This window comes from Diuraphis noxia, unplaced genomic scaffold (assembly GCF_037042655.1).
Source record: "Diuraphis noxia isolate RWA-SAM2 unplaced genomic scaffold, SU_Dnox_SAM2 contig0004, whole genome shotgun sequence".
NCBI lineage: Eukaryota > Metazoa > Arthropoda > Insecta > Hemiptera > Aphididae > Diuraphis > Diuraphis noxia.
Window position 1 is genome coordinate 5445781 of NW_028301714.1, and position 12639 is coordinate 5458419.

At 28.2% G+C, this 12639-nt stretch overlaps 1 protein-coding gene across 8 annotated transcripts in view; it reads right to left on the bottom strand.

The window, feature by feature from the left end:
* The window catches only part of eag (potassium voltage-gated channel protein ether a go-go), a 227024-nt gene that overhangs the window by 43669 nt on the left and 170716 nt on the right, over positions 1-12639 (bottom strand). For 6 of the 8 annotated variants that reach the window (XM_089227726.1, XM_089227725.1, XM_089227731.1 and 3 more), the window contains one exon: positions 2355-2366. The exons of the other annotated variants lie outside the window; for them this stretch is intronic. In XM_089227726.1, coding sequence (XP_089083852.1) covers positions 2355-2366 — 12 coding nt within the window. The remainder of the gene's footprint in view (positions 1-2354; positions 2367-12639) is intronic. 8 annotated transcript variants of the gene reach the window in all.

The window sequence follows — 12639 nt, forward strand, 5'->3', positions numbered from 1 at the left end:
ATACATACGTAAAAGCGTTTCTAATATAATATAATATTATGTTACTCCATACACTTGTACTTAATATATATAACTGTCGAGGTGTAAGAAGCGGTTTAAAAGCTCTATAAGGTAAGTATTCTGTTTCGTATATAATAATAATAATAATTAAAATGGAATAACTACGGTCTTCACGTGAGATAATATAATCCACTCACCAAGCGATAATTTATAACGGTGATGGTTTTTAATCAAGAACAATGATAATAATAGTAATAATAATAATAATAATAACAATAACGAAAATAATAATAACGATTATAATATCAAAAATAATAAGAGATACCGTCAAGCTATTATTAAATATTTTAATATTATTATTGTCGAAATTCGTACGTCCGGCCATTGGCGGCGGCGCACTCATTCAAATACAAGCAGTTAGTTGTTAAATTTTCTAAATATATAACAGAAAAAAAAATAATAAATTCAGAATTATAACAATATAAATAATAAAGATATGCAATATACACTTTAAGATATATACAGAGTAATTTTTTTGAACAAACATGATCATCCCCATATTTTATTCTTTATCCATGATTTTAAATTGTAATTTTTAGAATATAAAATGTGCTTAAAGCAATTTTTTTAAATTATTTTTATATTTATGCCATTTGTTGAGTATTTTTTGAATTTTAATTTTTTTTTATAAACGTAAATAACGATTTTTTTTACTGAGAATGTATTATTATTGTTAATCAGAAATAAAAAAAATAATAAAAATATAGCCACATATCACTTTTTGAATGGAATTAAATATGTAAATATTTTAAAATATGATTTTAGCATTTAATGTAAACTAAAAATTCATAAAATCAGTATTTGAATAAATTAGTTATTAAAATGAAAAATGGGGTAGATATGCCTTATGAATTACTCTGTATGTATATATAATTATGGTTTAAATATCCACCTAATCAAAATAATAATATTAATATACGATCTTAGACCCTAGGCTACTATAGCTTTTTGAACGTATATACGGACCTACGTATAATAGTTATACAATTTACATTTTTATGTACAATTGCGTGGTTTGACCGCATTGTACGTTGTCATTACATTTGTCGGCGTGCTTGGCTTTACAGGTACACATGAACGAAAATAATAAAAACAAAAAAACAAAAAAACAAAAAAAAATAATAATAATTATATAACAATTTAATGACAATATAATATGTAAGCCATATAACGATGACATAAAATATTATATTATATACTAGATATTGATGTGTGATAATTTTACAGGAAATATCGAATTTCTCAGTCAGACGCACAAATTTTATGTTTGATCGGAAAATAGGTTCTTATAAAATCTAGAGAATATAATACACGTTTATACGTAGGGACATGTAAAATATTGAACTCTCTCAGAACAAGCATGTGCAATAAGACTTGTATTTTTAATCATATCGATAGAAGGTATCACAATATTTTCAAGTCAATTTTCATTTCAAAAATTAGCGTGGCACTAAAAGCAAAACCAACTGAATAAAATAATTTTAAAAACTAATTATAAATGCGTTTATATAATATATGATATATAATGATTTTTTCAATTTATAAAAAGGTTTATGATTGAACGTTTACTCATTGTGAATTTAAAATTAAATTAAATAAAAATGACCAACTCAAAATATATTTTTTAGAAATTAGAATATATTGATGTTTAAAATATATAACATAACAAATGTGCACCCGAAATTTGGGAGAGTAAATAATAAAAATACGTCCTCATAAACGTGTAAATCTTCATTACATTGTTATCTAACCTAATCCAGGCAAAAAATTCAAGTTCACTGAATAAAATTATCACGCTGTGTATTATTTTATACGATATTAAAATAAAAAAAAATAATAGTAATAAACAAAAATAATATGGAATATATTATGTACATTATATTGTCATCGTGCATACAATTTTGTAAAGAAAAACAATCGACTACGAGGTGTAATTCAAAATGGCGTCCGCCTGTGGCTTCTGAGAGTGTTTTTAAATTAAAAGCGAATAAATATTTTATTCTCACGGGTTTCTATAAAAATATATATTATATGTACCTATATACATATATAATATGTGTGGGTGCATACATATATATAAATATATCCATACATATAATGGCAAATGGCTAAATTAATTACGCCTGGGACTTATCGCAAATACTGAGCAAGAAAATATTATGTATAGGAATATTGTATATACATTAAAATAATAATAACAATAAATTAAAATCAAATTAAACAAAATAAATAAATAAAAGAAATGATTAAACCGTTCATTCTACGGTACCTGCTTGGTCTTTAAGCCAACATACCTTCTGGCAGATCTGTGTTGGTACATATTTAAAACAAATAATAACTTCTGTTAATTTTTTAGCAGTTACTAGAAAATCGTTGCGTTTCATATCATAATATATAATAATATAATGCAACGACAATGACACAAAAAAAAAAAACAATATAATATATAATAATATTATTATAACGCTATGATATAGATACAAAACGTAACACACACATATATAATTATATAACACATTAAACAGCGCGTATGATATATTCGATATTATTATGTTTAATTCTATGTAACACTATCGTGTGTTTACGATTTGAGAAAACTACGAAATATTATTATTATTATTGTTCCATTTCGACGTACAGGTATAGAACAGTATTATAATATTTATAAATCATAAAATATTTCATTAAAAAAAAAATAATAAAAATGCTAGACTGCGGGGAATCCGACGAAAATTCTGCAACCAACCATACATAATATTATACGCGCTGCATACCGGTGGCGTATTTGGGATTTTTGAAATGGCCAGCGAGTAGTAAAACGTAATTCGGCTGTAATACGCAATTTTTACGCACCAAATATGTACTTATATTAATATAATAAGAAGAGGAGTTAATATTTTTTGCGTTAAAACAATAGGCGAACATGAAATAATACATAATGTGTTTGGCGCCATCCACAATAATTGGATATTTATCGCGACATATCTTCAACGGGCAATTGCATGATGGAGACAAACTATAAATTATTGAATCACAGTTGACAAGTAAAATTGTGTGCGGGTAAATTTTTTCATAGTATATTTGCATGATGCGATTTCCTACGTATTGTTTTAATGATTTCGTGATTTTTTTTACAACATTTTAACATGATTATGTTATTATATAAAATTATTTCGTGTTATTATACAGTTATTGTCTTCTAGTGGATAAAAAATCAAAAAGACACGATAGTAATTATTTAACGTTCTAGAAGATTACAAAAAAAATTTTAGTTTTTTAACTGTGTTAGTAGAATTTTTGTTGCATTATGGATAATATAGGTGCACGATGAGTGGTTTTTGAAAAAAAAAAGTTTCTGGTACATTTATCAACCAAATCTTACATTTTATTTTGTATTTTGATGCGATGAATAGATTATAATAAATGTACAACGCGAGTTTTTACAACAAATTTCATATTCGAATAATCCGGATGCAACTTTATATTTTTTTTTTGTTTTCTAAGACAAAATAAAAATACACAATATTATGTGATTCAGGTAGAACAATTTTTCTCTGCACGCATAAAGCGTATAACGATAATATCTTAAGTGTACATCAAGTACGAATAATGATATTCTTATCGGCGATTGGTAATAGCAATAATTATTACTCAGAGGTCGAGTAAAACTCGAGTGGTATAAATACTCTTCTCAGAGTGGTTTCACCTGATAGTATATTCGATGCTGGCAAGGGTCCCGGGTCGTCGTGAAACGAATAACGAACGAGGGGCAAACACACATAATATTATAATGCATGATATATAGTGCAATAATAATAATAATATATTTCATATAGGTAGATGGGTACGCGATATGTAGTGAATATTGATTTGGGGCGCGATGGAAAAAATTTCTATACGAAACTAAGCACGGATGTAGACTCTGGCCGGGATACAACCCTGCAATATAATAATAATAATACATTTATTTACATGATATTATTATTATTATGTGTTCGAGTTCGATAATGGACCTTAATAATTTTCCAACGTACGGGGTATAATGTGTCTGGATAATTACAACATAGATATGACGCAGCAACGGTATGATAATATATATATATTCTAAACATCGAACACGTGTGACTTATTACACTCTCCGCGTTCGAATTTTATATAAAAACATAATATTGGTCACAAAATATTAAGACGAACTGTACGAAGTTGATTCCCTTATATATTTACTTATAAAAAATTATATTATTACCATGAGAGTATGTAGGTTATATGTAAAAAAAAACTAAGGGATGAAGTATCACGGATCCATTATCTAGAGATGAGGTCCCTCTCACAGCCATTCTCTGAGATTTCGTCTCTGGAAAAACATGTTGCATCATAATGAAGATACCTACGTGATTTTTATAAACGATAAATCACATGAGTGTATATGTGGTGTCTTCACACCTATAATGCATTACGAAGATCGAAAAATTGATTTTGATCGAGCAAAACGTTTATCAAGTTAAAAACTAAAATTTAAAAGTTTTTGCGATATCACGTAGTCGAACACTACAATAATCTTACCGAACTCGAACATAATTATTGTTCCCTCGAACCGTAATGAAATCCATTTTTGTTTTCTATATAAATTCAAAGGCATTAACGAATCTGTGGTTACATATGAAACAATTATAGATCGAGAGCAAACTTTTTAAATTAAAAATAAAATGTTTGGGTACGGTAAAAATTGAAGTTATCGCTCTACTACAGTCTCCATCGCCATTGGGTGTCTTTAGATACGAATCTACTGTCGTTATCGCCGTAAGTTTGAACATTACGGAGTTGCTTGCAAGATTGCGGTCCGAGTAGTTTGGATTTTGGTAATTTTTATCGAATTTTTCAAAGCCCGAGGTTCAAGTGGGTTCGACCGACCACCCACTAGATAAGTGCCGAGCGTGTGGCTTACGCATACTCCGTATTGATGTACACTATAATAGAAGTTTCGGTGTACGAAGAAAACGTTGATCGCGGAAAACGCGTATACATTAACGTACACGGTATGGGCTTTAATAATTGTCTGACGGTAGATAAAATACAATGTTTGGAGGTGAAAACGAAGGGATGGAGTCGGCTAGGTAATAATGCAAAAGTCCTGGTACGAGAAAGGCACGGAATTTGTTTGAAATCCTTTTGCACACGCACACACGCACGCAGGCTTTGATGGCAGGAGAGAGGGAGCGGAATAGTGCGTCGTTTATGTCTATTTGTTTGCTGGAGGACCGTTTGGACAAAATAATTATTACAACCGAAACTGAAACGCGCGTGCTGCACTCGTACATATTTTAATATTTTTACGATTAAAACCGTTGAAAACTGACTAAATAACAGTACGAACGCGAGCTTGGATTTACATATTATTATTGTTATAATAATAAGCCTACATAAATATTTAACTCTAAAGCGCAGTGTTGTGCGTAATATGCATACGAATGATTTTTTGCCAAACGATATAGTCGAAATATTTGTATTATTATTATTATTATTACATATAAAAATAATTATTAATCCAATAATTGAGAAGCTATAATTTTTATCCGTTTTTGAGCACAAAAATTTAAATTTAAAATGTATTTAATAATTATTGAAAATTATTTTAATTTGAAATATTCAAAATCATATAAAAAACGACCAGTTAATGCTAAGGGCAGTATAATCATATTTAAAAACTTTTTAAGAAATTTCTCAAAAACTAAATACCATCAATACGAGCTTTAAATTAAACAAACTATGCAGATAGTAATTGATAATTAATGCAAGGACGTAATATAATTATTACTATTTGTTTGTGAAACTTTTATCTATTTAAAAAAAGAATGAATTATGTCAAAACTTAAACTTTGGTAATTATATATTATTCTAACTATTGCATTTATTATTATTTTCAGAAATTAAAAAATATTAATTCTCGATAGCTTTAGAAAATATCAAATTTTTAAACACACTCAATACCGCACATATATAATATTATGTATAAGATCTAAAAAAATTTACAAAGAAAGAACATATTTTGCAAAAATTAAAATATATTTACAAAATATACTAATATAGTATAATCGGTAAGTCTGACGTTAGAGACATTTGACGAAGAAAAGGGAATATAAGTTGCTTTAAAATAATTCTAAACTTTAACATATGTACACATTTTATCAAAGTTAAATTAACGATTTCAACATAATATGATTTAAATAAGTTAAATATTCAATCTATTGATTAATTCATGAATAACTACTTTGTTAGGCAAATGATTTGTGAAGACTGAAATATTATTAATGTCTAGAATATAAAAAGCCCAGATATTATTATAGTTTTTAAGTTAGAACTAACATTTATTCGTTTAAAAGATTTTTTTTTTGATTTTTTTGTTCAAAACGCATCCATAAATTTGCAAGTGTTATTATTTTCAGAGTATTTATGTCACTCAAGAAACTATAAAAACGATTTTGAAAGCTATTTAAAGTTGCTTAAAGTTTGAGTAAACTATTGTGTTGTGCAACTTCAAAGTAATTATAATATATGGTCTTATAGAGGATGTCTGTTGGCTCGAATTCACTATGAAAGCCTGCCAAAAATCAGAAACGAAGTTTTCATCGGAAAATGATCGAGAGATTGCATATTTCTGAAATCGGTGAAGCATTAATGTGTTTTACAGCGGACGAACGTTAGATAATTACAATGTGAAATAATTAAAGTCCACTCAAATTATTGTACACAATATTATGTTATTAAATAATATTTTATATTGGGGATTTAAATATTTATCTCAAATATAAATATCGTGTATAGTTGCGTCTAGAACAATAAGTATTTTGTCTAAATCGTTTTTTTGCCATCTGTACAAATAAGTACATACACTTCAACCACACGCATAGTTATTTAGGCACATTTATTTATGTATTTATGATTTATGTAAAGGGGTACCATAATATCCAAGCAAGCTCAGACTCATTTCATTCTTTGAAATTATTTAATTAAAGGCTTTTGAAATTTTATAAATGGTTATAAACCTTATTTTTTCATAAAAGTTTTTTCACGACATTTGAAAGGCACCTATCCACAAATACATACCTATAACACACAATAAGTTTAGTATTTTATGAAGTTGAAATGACTTAAACAATAAAAAAAAAAAACATCTACAATAAATGAAATTTTATTTTAATAATATTTTCAAATCATTTTATTTTTTTTTAATTTTCCTAAGTAATTACGTGCATATCAATTTAAGTACATTTAAATTTTAATAACAATACAATGAAACTAATCGTTCATATTCAGATTAAGGTAGCTGTAAATATTTTTAAAAAAGGCTTTTTTGATTGAAAAAACATAAACCTAGGTATATGATTGGTACCTTGGCAATAAGATATTAAAGATGTCTTATAGGTTACGGTGTATTAGAAAATGTATTTTTAGCCTAATAATCATTTTTATTATAGTGATGAAAAACGAATGATAATATGACCATGAAAACTGATAACACAATAGTGAGTATTATAAAAAAAGCTTCATAATTTTATTATATTGAATAATATAGCCCACATGTCAAATAATAAATTTTCTAAGAGGACACTCAATTTTTATATAAGCCAACAAATATCCAAGTGTTTGAAAAACAAACTTTTCAAACCTGGTTACTTAAAAATTCCAAAAAGCGGAATTTTTATAAATGTGATATATGATATTATAGAGGGGGTTAGGACACGTCTCGGAAAATTATTACTCTGTTTATAAATATAATATTATAATGTACGGGCGTCGGAGCGTTTATAATATGTCTTACAGTTGTTCAAAAAGCTACATGCAAAGTTCAAGAGAATATTAAAATGCACCTATAACGTCGGGATAGAGCGTCATAATAATAATAATGTGCACTGTTAAATTTTTAATGATTTTTTGATGACTTAAATACACCACAAAGCAATGATATGACATTTTGGTGTATTTTATTTCTCTCTGATTTGTATTGACGAATTTCTTGATATACATTGTACACAATGAAAGAATAATGTGTGTTAATTTTTTTTTTTTGGGGGGGGGGGGAGGGAATGAATATTGACACTGTTGTATATTATACTATATGGTCACTTTTATATACTATCAATATAATTTACGATTTAAGATTACCATTATTAAGTCACACTTGATAATGTCATTTTTTTTTTTATAGATTTCATTATTGTTCACTTGTTACTATGTAGTGCCTTGTACTACATAATATTAGTTGTTTATCTTTGAATTTTTTTTTACAACCAATGAGGAAGTGGGTCAAAATCATACTGTATTACTATAAGCAACCAGTCCTGCAATATTGTTCTCTCTCTATAACGCATAAAAAATGTTTGCCGGTCAATTACTATTGTTAATTTAACTTTTCACACGAAAAATTCACAAACGTATCGTGGAATTTTGGAACCTTCAACGAAATTAATTAATATCGACACACAAGAGATATAGATAACAGTGCATGAACAAAAAGAAAAACCCCGTTTTGATGGCGATGATATTTATTTTTCGCTAAATTCGGGCATAGGCGATAATGCCGAGATACCGTGACCGGAAGAGGATAATATCCGTTTCGACAATAGGTCGCCGCTCGCATTGTGTGTCCGAGAAATTAGGTCCGTGGAGTGCGAACGAATAGGGTCACCGAGGTGTGATTTAAGAATCGAATCTTTTCAAAATCGTCTCCTTTTCCTTTTATATATGTATTTATTTATTTTTGGCATCGTCACAAAGAGGTCCACTTGACAACGACAGCGACGGTGTTCACGAAAAATATATATGTAGTATGTACGCACAACTTTCACACACACATATACACGCGCATGCACTATCCTGTAGTCAACGTCCTCGTCACCGAATAAGTTTAGAAACTTTTCAATTTGGTTAAGTGACTTGTACCAAACCCTTTGGTGAAAACTTAACTCAGTTATTCCATCACCTGCTTCGGCCCTGCCACTTCTCCGACCTCTTTTGGTGCGGCACCCTCAACGCCAAAAACCCCAATCACTATTAACTGTTTACACTGATAAAGTTGAGAGCTTTTGTGGACATATTAATGTCAACAATAGTTGCAAACGTCTACAGTTTTGGAAACAACCAAAAGGCCAGTACTGATTTCTAGGCAAGAAATTGGGAGCGCAGTATCAACAAAATAATGCATTGTTTTCATGAGTATCATACTGTAATATGGAAATATTCATGATTTGCCATGAAAAATGTTGTAAAAACTTAATAATTCAATTATTTATTTTTTTCACAATAAATCAGTAGTTACCTCAAAACAATAGATAAATTGTCGTTAAATTCGTACAATGGATTTTATGTTGTTATATAGTTATTGAAAAGAGCATGTGCGTACGAGAGTGGTACTTGCATTGAATATTACACTCACACCAACAATCAATCATTAACATAGATCCCGAGTTAAGACGAGATCAGAAGTTTCCTAAATGTCACCCATCAAATATTAAGGGTCGTAGCGAGACTCCTCAAGTCCCGCGGAAAGGTGTCATAAAAGTCATAGGTGTTTTAGATGGATGGTTACTATCATATTCTGTAACTAATCTCAACGTCATCGTTCCACTAACTGTATCTCAATTACTCACCTAGTATATATTGTTAAATTATTCAAATCATTACTATGTAGTCTCGGCACTTTGTGTCAAAAAGCATAACACTCGCACATTTTGCTGGCCAACCGTGCAATATGTTGCCGAATATAATAACGTAATTTTCGTTTTATTGTATAAACACTCTAAAATCGTGATTATTTTTTTTTCTACCATGTGGACGAGATTTTCGAAAAAAGAATGATATTTATTTATTTTTTTTTATTGGCTGAGACGATGTAAAACCCGTTGTCTTACTGGATAATAAAACCGAAAAAAAGTTAATAGGTACGCCGGTGGTTATAGCAGTATGTATTGCGTGTACAACAATATTTTTCAAATAATATATACGTATAATGTTCGTTATGTACGCCATGAACACGCGAATGTAAAAAATTAATGTTATTTGTCTTTCGTCGTCCTCGCTCCATGTACAAGAATTAAAACGATAAAAACAACTATATTTAAACCACCGAAGGTATTATGCACGTCGTAATAGTTTTCATTTTTTTTTTTCATTTTATTGGACTATTAGCGTATATGAAACACGAACACAATATAATAATATACAATACACATTATTTCAAGGTAACACGAATTATACGACACTAAACGTAGCGATAAGATGAAAAATGTTTATATTTCATATTATTACGCGGTGATGACCTTGTTTTAGGGTTTTGGCAAGATATTAAATTTTCGTTGATTTACGGTTCATCAGTGCAGAAAGTCGGTCCCGTTGGGAATTGGTATGAAAATACATTTTTGTGTAGCAGACGTAACAATATTAGTTGTTAACGGAGTAGACATATATTATATATAAATATATACCGAACTTATATTATAGCGTTTTCGGAAAATTCTCCGACAGTTTGAAAGCACGAATACAGTTAGTTTATACAAAATATATATGTATACATATACTTTTAAAATGGCGGAGAAAATAAATCTCACTGGCTATGAAAATCATTAACTGTATTAAAATATATTTGTTGTGTATCTTATATGCTTTATTTTATGTAGAATAATAATAAAAAAAATATATTGTTTGTGTGTGGACAATTATTATAAATTTATCACAAAACCGTCTTTTTATGTTAGATAATAATTATTATTGTGCAACCACACAATAATCATAAAACTGTTAATATTTAAATGAATAATTCGTTGTTGATAACACTGTATTGTCGACGGCTGTAAACATCCTCGGACAAAAAAATGTCAAACCGAAATCTCAAGACTTTGTAAAGTGTTTGGTCACGTAAACAATATATTATATGATTATGTTGTCTATCGGTAGGAATGTGTGTTAATTTGTGTCAAAATTTACATCGATACAGCAGTCATAGTATGAATTGGACGCATTGACTCAGTTAAATCAACAATACAGACTGAAGCAAACTCGACTGTGTGCACACATCAAAGGGACATAAAACAAAAGGTTACACACGAATCATTAATACTTGGTTATGAATATCATAACGTCTCAATAATAACTACGGTTGATTTCGTGTACGGTTTGAGTGCATTTCAATAAAAAAATAAAATAAATATGACGTTAGACCACTCGAAGTAGGTGCACTAGGACAACACTGCAGTTTGCGAGTACTCGAGGTTTCATACACGATAATAATATTACTATATATAAATTATAAGTAATACAATTTATTCGTTTTGTTACTAGTGACGTTACTGAAAAACGGAATATTTTAATTTTTTGTATGAAACATAAAAATTATTATTCATTTAAACTTCTCTATATTTTTGACGACAACGATTATGATAATATTATTAAGCTTTAATTTGATTTCCGTAAAGATATTAGAATATGAAACGATGATTTTATATAAAATGTTTAATCTTTGTTATGAAACAATTATTTTAAATTAATGGTCACTGAATAATAATCTACTGAGTGGTTCAGTGATTCACCAATCACGCTCAACCCAACGTTTTTCGTTAAATGGTGAACTTATTTTAATTTTGATTTTTAAATGTATAAAATGATAAAATATTTTCATACTATCAAATATCAAAATTATCTTAAACTCATACATTTGTGGTGTCATAAAATACATTTTTTGTTATGATTAAAACGTGGATTCATATGCACTAAAAAGTATCAAAATATAATATGCACTAAAAAGTATCAAAATATAATATGCAGTCAAAATCGTGAAAGACTTTACAAATTTTAAAAGCGAAAATATTTTTAATTGGGTTTAATGGTAAAACATGAACAATCTTTTTTCAGGTTATTGTTTATTATTAGCTTATAAATTGATGAAGTGTTAAAAAAGTTTTAAATAAATTAAACAACTTATAATTAGGTCATAACTTATGATTAAAAACTTCTTTTTTTTTCTAAATAAGAACATTTTTTATTGTAACTCTATTAGGTACAAGATAATGTTTTTGAAAATTTCAACGCCTCAAATATTAAATAGGATATCATAATAGTTAAAGCTAATATAAAATACCTACCTATATAAGTCTATGACAGACTTAAATTAATGTATATTCATTTTTTTAAATTTAAAAATATTTGAGTATAATGAGTCCCTATTTATACCCTAACCTAACCTAACCAATGATGGTGAACTATTATCCTATTACAACATAAAATATAATATCTACGAAAATATTTCTTAAAAATTCGATTTAAAGATATATTGTATGCATGAAAATGTTCAAAAGTCTTATAATTAAAATTTAACTTAGGTAATTTACCTATTTAAAAATAAGGTTATTTTTTGAAAAAAACGAAGCAAGTATTATCGTTAAATTGGTATAAAAAACCTAAGTGGTAGAAAATAATATCATGGTATTTAAGTATAGCTACCTATAATAGTGAAAATACGAATTCAAAAATCGAAAATTTGAAAATAATACAAGATTAAAGGGAAAAAAATAATGATTGGGTGGATGG